Below are 15,297 nucleotides of genomic sequence, written 5' to 3' on the forward strand. Positions count from 1 at the left end.
CCCCGCCTTGCCTCCCCACGTAAACACACACCCCACACTGCTCGCCATTATTACCTCCCCAGCCGCTCCTTTGCCAGCATGGTTCACACAGGTCCTCCTGGGTCATCAAGGCAGATCTTCATAAAGACACGGAAACCATAGCCAGGCTGGTCTTCTTTGGTGACTGCCACATACACAGGTTATGGTTCAACTGCAAAAGCTTTTTTCATTTTTTATTTGTCAATCATGAGGCTTGAACTCAGAGCCTGGCACTGTCCCTCAGCTCTTTTGTTCAAGGCTAGCACTCTACCATTTTGAGCCACAGCGCCACTTCCAGTATTCTGGATGTTAGTTAGAGATAAGAGTGTCATGGACTTTCCTGCCTGGGCTGGATTTGAACCGTGATCCTCAGATCTCAGTCTCCAGAGTAGCTAGGATGACAGTTGGGAGCCACCAGCTCCCATCTGCCAAAGTTTTGATAGCCAAGCTTCTTTACCCAGAGTAGAGAAGAGGTCTGCACCGTCTCTCATTGACATCGAAGTTGAACATACCACTTCTGAGCTGCATTCCTGCAATCTAGTAGCATGAAAATACACTGCAACCCAGCCGCCACTCAGTCTTAAATAATCAAGTGAAAGGATACAGGAGATTGAAACCTCCCATCTAAAGTTTAGGCTCCACGTGCATACATCTTAGAGCAAAGAAATCACAAAATTCATTAATAAACAAAGCAACGTGTCTCCCTTAAAAGCCAATACCTGCTCTTTTAGTGTCAGTGAACAGGAAGCAATTCCAAACAACAAATCAAAAAAAGGAGGACCAGAATAATCAAAGACATTACAGAGATATCTAAGCAGCTAAGTGAATTAAAATAAGACACAGACAATTCCAGAGCTCAGAGAATTTAGATGAATAGCTGGAAGGGTTAAAGAAGACCACAGGATATAGAAGATAAATTTGGTAATGATAGAGAAATTTTGAAAAACAATCAAATTGGAATTTTGGTAAGAAAGAGATAATTAGCTCAGATCTTAAAACCCACTAGAAGAACCTTGCTAATAGAATAGGACAAACTAAAAATAGAGCATCAGGGGCTGAAGATAAAGCAGAGAAATTAGATCAGCCAGTCAAAGACATTGAAAGACACTAGGAAAATAGTTCTGAAATTTACAAGACTTTCAAAAGACCTAATCTATGAATCATAGGAACAGAAGAAATAGAAACTAAAGGCTTAGATAGCCCTATTCAATAAAATAGCAGAAAAATTCACAGCATTGAGAAAAAGATCATCCAGTTGGAGCAGGCATACAAAGCACCGAATGCACAGTATCAGCAAAGAAATACCCCTGGGTTAAGGCACTGAGGAAGCACAGCAAAGCATTCTGAAACAAAACAGAAGTCCTCCATTGCATTCAGCGGCGAGCCTTTAGAATGGGAGCAGATTGGGGGTTACTTCTGTGTCATGGATCTAGGTTGTGGGGGTGGGTCAGCAGGGAGGTAGATCATCCGCAGGAAGCTGGGGCAAAGCTGCCCTCCGGCCCCTCCCCAGCTCTAGGCCTGGCTGCATCCACCTCCAAGGAGACCTGCATCCACAAGATCCAGATCCACTCCCTCCCTCCCTCCCTCCTTCTGTCCTTCCTTCCTTCCCTCCCACTCCCTCCTTCCCTCCCACGTTTCCTCCTCATTTTTGAGACAGCATTTCACTGTAGAGTCCGGGCTGGCCTGGGATTCACAGTCCATCTCTACCTCCCGAGAGCTGGGATGGCAGGTGTGCAGTCTTTCCTTACGGTTCTGTGGTGTCATTCACATGCCCTGTCTATTCACTTAACAAACGGACGTGTTCTTATTCTATTAAAATGCACCATTAAAAACATGTCTTGTACACGTGTGTCTATGGTGGAAGGAAAGGAGGAAGGGAGGGAGGGAGGGAGGAAAGAAGGAAGGGAGGGAGGGAGGGGAGGGCTACATTGAGGGGAGTACAGACAGCCACTGAGGTGAGGCTGAGCTCTCCGCGGCTCTGGGTGTGAACGTAGCTGGGCGTTTGGGTTTGCTGCGGGGCTTGTGCAGCCCCATTGTGCCGCGTGTTTGCCTTGGGCTTGGAGGGGCCTTGGCGAGGGAAGAGGCTTCTAGCTGCTGGGGTCTGCGGTCTTGGCTGAGCTTGTTTACACAGGTCTGGGATGTTGTTTAGAAGTTACCAGCCTGGCAGCTCATCCTCTGACACCATCATCATTTGTCAGATGAGTAAGGACTTGTCCTGGACCGGCAGGCTTGGTGACCCGAAGAGAAGGCACGAAGCTGCGGTTCGATGTGATTTTCAGCTTCCAGGCCAACTGTGTATCACATTAGGACATGGCTCTATAAATAAATTTGAAAGCAGTGAGACATTGGGGGCGTTGTGGCCCCACGTTGAGTAAGTGATTTGTAAACACGCTGTGTGTGTCGCTGACCCCTGTATTGTTCATGTGGAGGCCTTCATTATGGTTATCAATTTTACCTCGATGACCAAAGTCCTTGCAAAACCTTGGTTCCCTGCCACAAGCTGTGCTGGCCACTTCTTCAGTATCTGACGAGCAGAAAGCTGCCTCTGCTCTGGCTGAATTTCAGCTGCATCTTCATTTTCATTAGCCCTCAGTGCTTGCTGTGCGTGCACGGTCCCCATTGTCTCTGTTTCCTCTTTTCTAGAGACCGCGTCTCCCTTCGCAGCAAAGTTGCCTCAGTGCCCTTGAATGTGGGCAGCCGCCGTTTGGCCACATGGACAGCTCTCCTTGTTGATAAAGTCAAACCTGCTTTGTTAGTCATGTAAGGTTTTTTCCTTACTTTTTTGTGTTCTGCAGTTTCTGTGCAAGGCTTCATGGATGAACATTTTTTGCTCGTGCAAGTCAAACTTAAACCCAGGTTGTTTCCCACCAATATTTGATGACCAGCCAATCTGCCCCAATCTGTCTGGTGTCAGCTTGGCCGGCACTGGACCTGGGCTCTGCTGCACGCGTGCGTGCCCTTTGTCTGTCCGTGGAGCCGTCCTGTTTCGCCCGGGAACAAAGTACCAGCAGTTCAGAGCTAATTTTTTCAAAAGCATGCAACACCGTCCAGCACTGTCCCCTGACAGACTCGCTCGCCTCAAGGCCTCTCCCTCCCCGTCCAGACAGCACGGCCACAGTAACAGCCGCGCCTCAACTCCTTATTAGCCGAAAAACTCTTCATTCTGTTGTAAGGAGTTAAGTGAGCTCCCCAAGGTTGGAGGTGAGGCGCCTGCCCTCTCCCGCGCACCGTCCCCGGCTTTGCTGTCCCCAGCCCTCGTCCTTCCCTCTGGAGAGATGCCAGCCCCTCCTGACTGGGCACCGGAGGGCCCATGGCCCCTCTTCCCCTCTCCTGGGCCCGCTGGACAGTTCCCCAAATATCCCTGAGGCCTAGCTGCCCACCGGGGCCTGGCCTCCCCACGCCCTCCCTTCCTGGACTTTTTCCTTCTCTGTCTCTCTTCCCATGAAGACTGGGATGGCATTCTCTGTTTCAAAGTATGTTCTGGAAGAACCATCGAACACAGCAGCTTAAATGCAAAACCCAAGCCCTGAAAAGCTGTTGGGTTGCTACCCAGAAGCAGCCGGTGTAGTCCAGGTTCTCTACCTCTGCAGACCTTAGTCTGATTCTCGATTTCCTCAGCATCAGACTCTCCTACACACAGATGTGTTTTGTTTTTGTTTTTGTCATTTATGGGGCTTGAACTCAGAGCCTGCGCACTGTTCCTGAGCCTCCGTGTGCTCAAGGCTAGCTCTCTACCACTTGGGCCACAACACTGCTTCCAAGAATCTCATGGACTTTCCTGCCTGGGCTGACTTTAAACCATGAACCTCAGACAGCCTCCTGAGTAGTTAGGATGACAAGCATGAGCCACAGATGCCCGGCCTGCTTCCATTTTTTTAAGTGGCTAATTGGAAGTAAGAGTCTCATAGGGACTTTTCTGCCCAGGCTAGCTTCGAACCTCCATCTTCAGATCTCAGCCTCCTGAGTAGCTAGGATTACAGGTGTGAACTACCGGCGTCTGGTTCACACAGACGCCTTTTGGAGGGGGTAGTGAGGTTCATCTCTGAGTCTTTTTCTGGAGCCCTGCCCGTGTCCAGGTTGGCTGTGAAGACGGCTTGTGAAGTCCCGCCGGGGCTGGTGAGGGGTTAGCAGGTGAGAACTGGGACCCCGGCGTAGAAGAGGAGTGGAGGCGTGGTTTGCTGGACATGTCAAGGGGTTCCTTCTGCTGCCTGCGACCTTGAATATTCAGTACTGTCATTGCACTTGCTGGTTCACCCGTCTCCTGACACGCCACTCAGGATGTCCCTGGGCCCACTCCCCAGCCCCCCGCGGTGGTGTTCCCACAGACCTGACAACCTCCAGCCTTCCTCCCCATTCTCAGACTCTCCCAGGTCTGCGTTACACGCTGGAGTATTTACCACGGAAGCCATCAGTGCCCCCCAGGGATGCCCTCACGCCCCCTTTACCACCGCACAGCTCAGTGGCCAAGTGAGGGAGTCCTCCCTGGTACCCATCAGTGGATGAACGCACAGAGGAAATGTGGTGTGTCTGAAAATAGAGTTGTATTCAGCCGTAAAGAATGAAGCGCTGTCACACGCAGGAGCTGGGTGTATTAATGAGGTAAAACCAGGCTCAGGGCGTGGTCACGTGTCTTCTGTCTCGGGTGGAATTTAGGCTGGGGGGGGTCTTGACAGTGGGGACTGCTAGGGATGTGGGAGGGAGAGCGGGCCGGAAGGCAGTGGGGGTGGATATGGAAAAGGCACACGCGCACGTAGAGGGAGGGGCCAGGATGAAGCCCATTACTGCCACCCACTGGCTCCTCACTATAATTCTGGCCACTCAGGAAGTTGAGATCTGAAGATCATGGTTCAAAGCCAGCCTGGGCAGGAAGGGCCATGAGATCTTACCTTCCACTAATCAACCAAAAAGCCAAAAGTAGAGCTGTGGTTTAAGTGGTAGAGCACCAACCTTCAGTGAAAAAGCTAAGGGACAGCACTCAGGACTGGAGATCAAGTCCCAGTACCAACACACACACACACACACACACACACACACACACACACCAAGCAAAATGAAACCTATTACTTTGTACACGTAATACAGGCTGATAAAAATACCCTTTCTATTCACCAGCAGGACTGTTATTATTAAGTGTTGGTTATTAAGTGTTGTTTTTATGCGGACTTCTGTGACACTTAAACAAACAAGACAAACAACAACCCAGACCCCACCCCCAGTATCTATCACCTGACAGATGATTGTATTTGAGGTTGGGATGAGGGGCTGGAATAGGTGGGCAGGACCCTTTTCTTATTAGCCAGAGGAAGTTTCTAGCAATAGTCAAGTGATGCCTAAACACCAGCTTTTAAGTGAGCTGTGTTTTAAATAGGCTGATTTAAAAATACACAAAAATAAATCAGGAGGCCACTGTAAATCAAGGTCTTGCATTACCAAACTTCCTGCTTCTTTCATGAAATGTATGACTAATCTCATTGCTGTTGGAAAAGAGATCCTTTGCGTTGGTGAGACTGGGGGGGGGGGAACTTGACGGTCCCTAGCCGATCATGCTCATTTAGGTCTAATGTCCGCTCCCCGGCTGAGCGCTGTGGAACCTTGCCTGTATCACAGCATCATTTGGAACTCATATTCACAGCACACACATTCCCCAAGACACATTTACTTGCTTGTTCTGCCTTCTTCCTGGTGAGTTGAAAATACTGGTTTATGATGATAGAACATCATTTCTGTGGAGTAAATATCTTCAGCATCTACTGACTCAGAGAGCACGGCCGGCAGCTGTGATGATGGAGAACTTGCACGCCACGCTGACCTGAACAGTCTCCATTTTACTGGAGTAAACTTCACACTTGCTACTGCACTTGTGGACATTCTTTTCTGCTTGGCTGACAGCACCCACTGGTATCTGCAGCAAGACTGGGTGGGAATAATGTAGAAGTCTTCACTCATGTATTGACCTCTGTTTGGTACATGGAGCCCAAGACAGGGATTGTCTGTGGATGGACGTGATTGCTTCCGCAGAGATCCCAAGCTTTGGACCCCCAGTTTGCCTTTGTCAGAGGGTTCCAAGAAGACCCTGGTGGGTGGGAGGGCCTGACAGCAAATTCCATATTTAATTGTGTAAGGCAGTGCGTCTCCCTGACGACTTCAGAGTGCGGTGAGGCTGGTGCCAGCTGTGCTGGAGGCCAGCACTCCCGCGGAGAAGGGACCAGAGGCAGGCATGGAAGCCGGCGTCTCCCGTGGGGGACGGGAGGTGGGCGTGGCACGGGCTTGCACTCCCGGTTCTCTGTAGGACATGCTGTCTTCCTACTTGGTGTGGATAAATAACAGGATGGAAACGCCTCACTGTCTAATCAGGGACCGGCCAGCACCCAGTGTGCAGCCACTGGCCTGGCTCCACCCTGCCCAGGCCCACCCCTCGCCCGGCCCCGTGTGTACCGCGTCACCGGGGAAGAGCCAACTGGGCTGGGCCGTGCAGGGACCCTCCACCATGCTGTCTGACCCAGCGCCCGCATCTCCCCCGTCCAGTCCCGGCCCAGCGCCCAGTGCCTGCGTCCCCAGGACACAGGCCGTAGCCTGCTCACTGGGCCAGGCTTCCTGGCTCTGGGGAAAGGCCAGAGGTGAACCTGCTGTGTCCCTGGGCTGGTGTGGCCCCCAGTGCACACTCATGCTGGGTGTGATGCCGAGAGGCCCGAACCCTGGTTGCTCTGGAGATAGAGAATCGGTGTGCAAGCGTGATCTGTACACTGGCTGCACAGCCGTGGGCGGGGGGGGGGGAAGGTATCTGCGCCTTCCTTCAACAGAGCTCAGAGTGGGGGATGAAAGCGGCTGAGCTGTTTCTGGGGAGTGGGGTGGGGTCTGCTTGGGGATCGGGCCAGGAGTCCGGGACTAAGGGAGCCCCTTACTGTCCAAGTACCAAGCAAACAAGAGCACAGCACCTGCACCTTTCTATTTCCTAATGCCCATATCTAACACAGGACGTGTCATTTTGCAATATACAAGCCCACAATATTTGAAGCTGAAAAAGCAAGACGTTTTGTTCTGCAGTTACATCATGTATGTTTTCAGTTGTTGCCATTTTGAGACGAGCCGGGTTGTGACCGTACTACCCAGGCTGGCCTTGAACTCACAACCCTCTCGCCTCTCCAGGGCTGGATGGCAGCCGTGCACCACTGCTCCTGACTTACACCATGTGTACCTTTCAGCCAGCTCCTCTGACACAGCGCTGGAGTCATTTCTGGGGTGCTGGGGTGCCTCTCTCCCCAGGCTGGCCGCCTTCGGTGAGCCTATCCTGGCGCTCCTGCCACAGGCCGATCTTTCAGACGGTTCATGTCCCCAGCTCTGTGGCATACACGGTCAGGAGGCTTGTCCGTTGGTGTACGGCAAGGCCTCTGTGAGCCCTGGGTTGAGATATTAATATCATTAAATAACGCCAGTGACTGATTAGAAGGAAAGCAGTGCGCAGCCCTGGGGAGGGGGCTGGACGGCCCTGCCAGCCAGAAGCAGACATATCACCACCTCTCCTCGCTGTGGGCCGCACCCTGTGCATGCAGAAGAAACCCTCACGACCATCCTCAGCCCAAACACATTAAATCATGACTTTAATTATATCAAAACTGGACACAGAGGTCCTGTCACTAATCTACTTTAATCTTGGCACCTCATCCCCTCCAATACTTTATTTCTTTTCGGGTCATATTAGTCAATCGGGCACAAGCAGTGGTACTTATTTATCTTAGTAAATTATGGCACAATTATAATAATTCCTCAGTTTACCACCATCTCACAATCACGTGGGAGCCAGACATTCTGAAAGATGATCTGAACCAATCTTAATCCTTCCACCACGGACTCTTCTGCTTTACCAGAAGAGTTTAGGTGTGCTGGGTTGTTCTAGACCTTTTTTTTTTTTTTTTTTTGGAAACTCTCCCACTTAGTGTTTGATTTGCACCGATAGTCTGTCTGTGTCAGGTAGATTCAAAGAGAGCTGTCGAGTGAGACCCTGAGTTTGAGCTGGAGAAGGTGAGGGCTGGGGCTGGGGCTGCATGGCTCAGCAGACCTGGAAAGGGACCCGGGTAGCCAGGGCAGCGGAAGGAGACCAGTGGTCCTTCCCTCCCGCAGTCCTTCCCTCTTTGGTCCTCCCGCGGTTCGACCCCGGCCCAGTGCCTCGCTGTGAGGCTCCGGTGGGAGTTCCCGGGCCTGCAGGCCATGGCTGGCTTGGGAGGCAGACTCAGTATCACAGGCTTAGATGTTCCATTGCAGCAGCAGATCTACAGCAAATCAGTCCAGGGTCTCCAGCCGCAGCCACTCCCGCGTGTGTCAGGCTGCGGGGCTGTGGGCAGGCCAGGACAGAGTCAGGGCAGGCGGTCACTCCTGGAAGTCCCTTCCTGCCAGGTGCTGGTGGCTCAGGCCTGTAGTCCCAGCCACTCACAGGCAGAGATTTGGAGAATAGACGTTCAAGGCCAGTCTGAGCAGGAAAGCCCAAGCGATTCTATCTCCAATTAATTAGCAAAAATCCAGACTAGTGGTGTGGCTCCAATGGTAGAACATCAGTCATGAGCAAGAAAGCTGGGTAAGGGAAAGGCCCCTGAGACTAAGCCTTCATATAGCCAAAAAGCAAAAAGAATGTTCACAGTTGGCTGGGCAAGGTGGTCCAGTAACCCTCCAGAGGGCAGAGACAGGGGACAGTTCTAGGCTACCACAGACAAAAAGTTAGGGCTGGGTGCCAGTGGCTCACGCTTTTAATCCTAAGCTACTCAGAAGGCTGAGATCTGAGGACTGCAATTTGAAGCCAGTCCAGACAGGAAAGTCTATGATACTCTTTTGTTTTGTTTTGTTTTTTTGGTCCGGTCGTGGGGCCTGAACTCTGGGCCTGGGCGCTGTCCCTCAGCTCTTCAGCTCAAGGCTAGCACTCTACCACTTGAGCCACAGCGCCACTTCCGGCTTTTTTCTTTTTGCTTATGTGATGCTGAGGAATCGAACCCAGGGCCTCATGCATGCAAGGCAAGCGCTCTACCACTGAGCCACCTTCCCAGCCCCAAGTCTATGATACTCTTATGGCCAATTAACCACCAAAAAACGCCTAAGTGGCTCACAGTAGTAGAGCACTAGCTCTGAGCCAAAGAGCTGAGAGACGGCACTCAGGCCCTGAGTTCAAGCCACAGGACTGGTGTATGTGTATGTGTGCCTATGTGCATGCACACACATAAATGTGTACACACACAGCATTTTCTGTCACCAGTTGTCATGGGAAAATTTAACACCATGAAGGAGCTGGACTTGGGCCTGGACAAAGAGGACTTGGGCCCAACAGGCTTGAGGGAAGCAAGGAGGGAAGGAAGGAGGGGAGAAGGGAGGGAGGGAGGGAGGGAGCTCATGGCGGCCAGCTGTGGCCTCTGACACCCACTTCGGCATGATCAGCTTCTTCCAGCCCTTTTGTGCAGGTTGTTTTTGAGACAGGATCTTGTTTCCTACCCCGTGTGACCTGGGCCAGGACCCACCTGGTTCAGTGTGCCATTGCAGCTGAGAAAGCAGGCACTCAGCTCTCCCTTAAGAAAAGTTAAGAAGGGATTCCAAAACCTTTTCTGCCTGGGCTGGCCTCAAATTACAGTCCTCCCAGTTTTGGCCTCCCATATAGTTAGGCTTACAGGTGTGAGCCACTGGTCCCTAGTGAATAGCTTCTTTTCGTTTACTGAAGTTTCTCTTTTTACTTGCCTCCAGAAAATGTGTATTTATTTTTTATTTTTCTAGTTCTTGTCATTTTTTTGTAGTAGGATTTGAACTCAGATTCATACGTGCTAGGCAAATGTTCTTCTGCCTGAGGCATGCCTTCAGCCTTTTTTGCTATCATCATCATCATCATCATCATCATCATTATTTGTTGGTCATCGGGCTTGAACTCAGGGCCTGGGCGCAGTCCCCAAGCTTTTTCGCTCAAGGCTAGAGCTCTACCACTTTGAGCCACAGAGTCACTTCCGGTTTCCTGGTGGTTAACTGCAGATGAGTCTCACTCACTTCCTGCCCGGGCTGGCTTCGGGCTGCGATCCTCAGACCTCAGCCTCCTGGCGTCAGGATGCCCAGCGCGAGCCACCGGGCTCAGCAGCTCTATTTTTGAGACAAGGTCTCTTGCGCTTTGCCAGGTCTTGGAACAATTCCCTCACATCCCCGGCACAGCCGCGGCGCCTGGGTGGGACAGAGCCTTTTCACTGTACCCTGGTCGCTCCGAGAGACTTTTTGCTCTTGTGGCCAGTCATCCTGTTTGGAAGGAAGAGCTCGGCCACCTTCCGCGGGCTGTGCTTCACTCATGGTGCCCAGCAGCATGGCGCGTCTGGCTGCTGGAGCTGGAGCTGGACGAGGCGCTGATTGCTGATTGTGCCGTGGAGGGAGCAGGGCCTCCCAGCTGCCTGCGGGAGACCCCCCCCCCCCAGCGGGTCCTCAGGGAAGGGAGGGCACACATGGCCCAGTCACTGGTTTCCAGGGAACCCCAATAATCCTGGGCTTGTGGGCAGTGTTCCTGCTGGACTGAGAGGAATGGGTCCCCTGGTGCCCCGGTGCAGAGACGCCGGCCTGGCATCCGTGCGGGCCATGGGGCCTTGGGAGGAGCCGGCTGCACCCCAGCCCCGCAGCCCCGGCCTCAGAGCCCTCCGCTTCTGCTTTTGCCTTCCACAGTTCTTTGCCTCCCCCTCCCCGTCTCTCCTCCAGCTCCCTCTTTCTCTCACTCTGCCTCTCTCTCTCTCTTTCCCCCTCCCTCACTCCCTCCCCCTCCCTCCCTCCCTCTTCCTCTCCCTCTCCTTCTCCGTCTCCCTCTCCCTCCCTCCCTCTCTCTCTCTCTCTCATGTCATGGGGTGTGAACTCTGTTCTTTGGCACAGTCCCGAGCTTGTTTTTGCTCAAGGCCAGCATCTACCACAGGAGCCACGGCTCCATCTCTAGCTTGCTGCGGCTGATCGGAGAACAGTCTCACTCATGGACGTTCCTGCCCGGGCTGGCTTTGAACCGGGATCCTCAGCTCTCAGCCTCCTGAGTAGCTGGATGCCAGGCGTGAGCCCCCGCCCCTGGCTCTTGCATCTAACCTGTGCTTGTGGATTACCCGATGGTTTAATTAGGTAACTCATTGAACGTCTCTTTTTCTGCAGTATAAGCACAAGACAGCTGAACTGGCTAAGCATGCTCTTTGGTGTGATTCAGTATTTCCTTACAAATTTATGTAAACATTCTCCTTCCGGGGAGAGTGCCCGACGCGGGGCCAGTCAGCCGTGGAGAGCTGGATGGGAACGGAGAGGAAAGCAGAAGAGTGCCGGCCGGAGTCTCGAGTTGCAGCCGGGTGCTGACCCGCGCGCACGCGCAGAGCAGGAGCGAGTGGCCAGCTCGGAGCAGCAGCACGGGCCTGCCCTGTGCAGGGGGGAGGCGGGGGGCGGGGTGGGCAGTGAGGGGCTCCCAAGGCTGCAGCCATGTCCTGCCCCTGCCTGGAAGCGCCGCACGGACAACTTGGGGCTTCCACTGCCCACCTCGGGGAGAGGACAAAGGTCTCCGTCCAGCGCCCCTACCCGGGCTGACCCCCGTGGCCCTCCCCACCCCTGCCCAGGTCACCCAGTGGAGGAACTGGGCGGGAGATGCTGACCTCGGCACGTCCGTGCTCTTCGGTGACAGGGACCGCGGCCAGTCCGCGGGAGCCCTGGCGTCCCCCCCCCTGCGGCCTTGGACGGTCCTGCCTTCCTTCCCAGCATCGGTCTGTGTCCCCAACACTATTTGTTTTTGCTAATGGGACAGAAGTAGAAGATTGGGGTTTTTACAACGCTGGATGTTACACGGTGTGAGCCAACCAATTTAATTATTGTTCAGGACCCGGGGAGTCACCTCCTACCGCCAAGTCCACGATTTATGACCGTCACACGCCTAAGAGGAATTAACCACATTTGAATTTAATTAGAATAGTACGCCCGTGATTTCAGAATAAAGCTTAGCCCTGCTAATTCTGAAAGTTAATTCTGAAAATTAACCTGATTTATTCCCCTGGGGATTTGCAATGCTTTTGAAACTAATCTTTCAGAAAAAGAAAGAAGTGTATTTTTTTTTTTCAGTGACCTACGGAAATTTGAAGTGGAGCTGTGGCTCAAAGTGGCAGAGCACTAGCCTTGAGGGAAGAGGCTCAGGGACAGCGCCCAGCTCTTCAGTTCAAGCCCCATGACCGACAAAACAAACAAGCCAAAAACCTCCTCAGGGACAGTGCCCAGGCCTCCATAGCCTACAGAAATCGACTCCGTGACTGAAGAAATGAGTCCCCATTTAACGAACGCCACATGTTTCTGTGCACAATGTTTTGCAATTAGAAAGTTCCAGTTAGCTACTCGGTGAGGTTGAGAGCCGAGGCTCAGTTAAAGCCAGCCAGGCTTTAGGGAAACTGTGGCTCAAGTGGTAGAGCGCTAGCTTGGAGCAAAAAAGCTCAGGGACGGTGCGCAGGCCTATAGTTCAAGCCCCAGGACCGCATGCACACGCGCAGAAAGCGTTCAGATGGAGCTCCACCCAGACCAGGAGTCAGGTGAGAACTGAGCCACACAGACAGTGCCAGGATGTATTACCCTGCTGGAGAGAAGCCAGCACAGCACACACGTGTGCTCAGTGCTTGTCTCCAGCGCCTGACGCCCTGAGCAGCTGGAGTATCAGATGTGGTGTGGAATTGTTTTAGGACCCCACTCCAGAGAGCCTCAAGAACACATCACACACACACACGTGTGCACACATGTACTGCATACACGTGCACGCTCTTATTGTACACTGGGCTTCAGGATGACGTGTGTGTGTGTGCTGGTCCTGGGACTGGAACTCAGGGCCTGGGCGCTGTCTCTGAACCATTCAGCTCAAGGCCAGAGCTCTACCACTTGAGCCACAGCTCTCCTTCAGGCTTTTTTGGTGCTTCATTGGAGAAGGAGTCTCACAGACTTACCTGCCCAGGATGGCTTCAAATTGCGATCCTCTGAGCTCAGCCTCCTGAGTAGCTAGGATGACATGTGTGAGGGACCAGGGCCTGCTCATGATGACATTTTTAAAAAGTGTGTACCGGGGGCTGGGAAGGTGGCTCAGTGGTAGAGCGCTTGCCTTGCATGCCTGAGACCCTGGGTTCGATTCCTCAGCACCACATAAGCAAAAAGAAAAAAAGCCGGAAGTGGTACTGTGGCTCAAGTGGTAGAGCGCTAGCCTTGAGCTGAAGAGCTGAGGGACAGCGCCCAGGCCCAGAGTTCAGGCCCCACGACTGACCGGACCAAAAAACAAAAACACAAAGACAAAAAAAAAATGTGTGTACCGTGTGCTTCTGTCCCCTCTCCCTTCCCCTAAGTCACGCCCACCCCACCTCCTTTTAAGATCTCGATTGTGTGGGGAAGGGAAAATGTGCTATTTGCCTTTCTGGTGTATTTTGCTGGAGACGGCACAGGCTCCTGTTCCTTTTCCCTCAGATCACACGGTCTCGTTCTTCATGGCCGTGTGCCCCGACTTCTTCACCCGCTCACCCCGGGAGGGAGCCTAGGCCCCGTCTGTGATCTTGCTGTTGTGATCAGTGAGAAGGGGTGCCCTTGGACACACATACAGACGCACGGGAGTTTTCCGGCAGGGTCACACAGGAGGCTGAGTTGGGAGGCACCGCCCAGCTGACCTGAACCGACCTGTGCGGTGGCCGCGGCCCACGGTCACACAGGAGGCTGAGTTGGGAGGCACCGCCCAGCTGACCCGGGCGGTGGCCGCGGCCTGGTCTGCGTTCCCGCCAGGAGCACAGCGCCACCATGGCAGCGCCTGGGTTTCCCGGCCTGCATGTCTGCGTGGGGACTGGGGAGGGGCGGCGTCCCGTGCAGTTCTAGTTTGTTTCCTTCACGGCTAAAGATACTGGACAGTTCTTCATGCGTTGGTCATTTGTACTTATTTTGAAAACTGCCCATCTGTCCTTTTGTTCGTTGGGTGTTTTAATTTCCACGCTTGCTCTGGCTTCCTGGGGGAGTGGGCTGCCAGTGTCTGCATCACTCAGCCCAGAACACCCCATCCTCTTTCCTACAGCATAACTTGGACAAAACTATAACTTGCTTGTATTGCAGCTGGGGCACTGTAGTCTCAGGAAACATAGATAATAGAAACCGCAAGGTTGGTTACAATGGAAACTAGCACCGCTCTGCTGTAAGGTAGCAGTGTTCTACTCGGAGCTTTGTGACCCTCACAAGTCCTTCCCACATCTTCCTGCACAGACCGAGTCCGGCGGTAGCAGGTGGGGAGTAAGACTGAGGGGCTGGGCACAGGTGTTGGGTGAGGTGGTCTCAGGTTACTGGCGATGCTGGAACCAAGTCTTCGCATGGAAACCCCAAAACCAAACCGCCTCTGTGCTTTGGCCAACGTGAGTCATGGACATTAAGAGACAGACAAAAGTGTGGTGAGAAAACGCTTCTGTTTTGCAGTCAGCAGTTTTCAGGGGGCTCTCGCACCACACCGCAGGCCTCGGTCCCAGGAGCTCCAGGCACATCTGGAATTCACACATTGCAGGTTGAATGGTTTTCCACACAGCCTGATATACTTCACACAGATCTTCCCTCTGGCCCCGGGGCCCTGCTTCGCTCAGTGCGAAGCTGGATTTATACGGAAGGTTTCTGTAGGTGGCATTATTGATGACAAATGGAATTTCCCCGGGCACTGGAAATCGGAAGTCCTTCTGGAAAAAGAAATCTTTTCACTTGAAAGGGCCATAAATCTGCAAATAATTTTGAATTCACAAGTGAGCTTCTTATACAGTGAGCTGACAGCAAACACATTATGGAAGAGACATACGAATACCTGCACTCTACCAGCATTCAAAGCACACTGCAGCTCGAAGACCCCCGCTCTGCCAGCATTCAAAGCACACTGCAGCTCTGGTCACAATTTTATAGCAGCACAAACATGAAGACATTTTTAACTATTCACTTTTTTTCTTGGAGCTTTACCATTGATCCCCACGTGGATAAAGACAATAGTGAGATGGGTTACGAATTAAAACCCATTTGGTTGTGACAGTAAGGGAAGCCTCCACAGCGTGAGCTGAGGTGGAAAGTAAATTCGATGGACAAGAGGAAGGGGACGTCTGTCTCCCCTTTGCACGCAAGCAGGCAGACGCACAGCTGTGCCCTGCTGGGCTGCCCCTCGGCCACACCCCCGTCTGCGCCAGGAGCCGGCCTTTTCACCCCCCGAGTGCTCAGCTTAACCAGCTCAAAGGGGCACGTCTGTCTCTGTGTTCCTATAAACAGCGACATCCACATCTGCCTGTAACTTTT

The 15,297-nt window shown here is 52.8% G+C and overlaps 1 protein-coding gene across 1 annotated transcript in view; it reads right to left on the reverse strand.

Moving 5' to 3' along the window:
* The window catches only part of Nom1 (nucleolar protein with MIF4G domain 1), a 30,719-nt gene extending 20,384 nt beyond the window's left edge, over positions 1-10,335 (reverse strand). The window contains exons 1-2 of the mRNA XM_013027204.1: positions 10,176-10,335; positions 5,828-5,931 (exon numbers count right to left, since the gene is read on the reverse strand). Coding sequence (XP_012882658.1) covers positions 5,828-5,931; positions 10,176-10,335 — 264 coding nt within the window. The remainder of the gene's footprint in view (positions 1-5,827; positions 5,932-10,175) is intronic.
* Positions 10,336-15,297: the final 4,962 nt, after the last annotated feature.

This window comes from Dipodomys ordii, unplaced genomic scaffold (assembly GCF_000151885.1).
Source record: "Dipodomys ordii isolate 6190 unplaced genomic scaffold, Dord_2.0 Scaffold101, whole genome shotgun sequence".
Lineage (NCBI taxonomy): Eukaryota > Metazoa > Chordata > Mammalia > Rodentia > Heteromyidae > Dipodomys > Dipodomys ordii.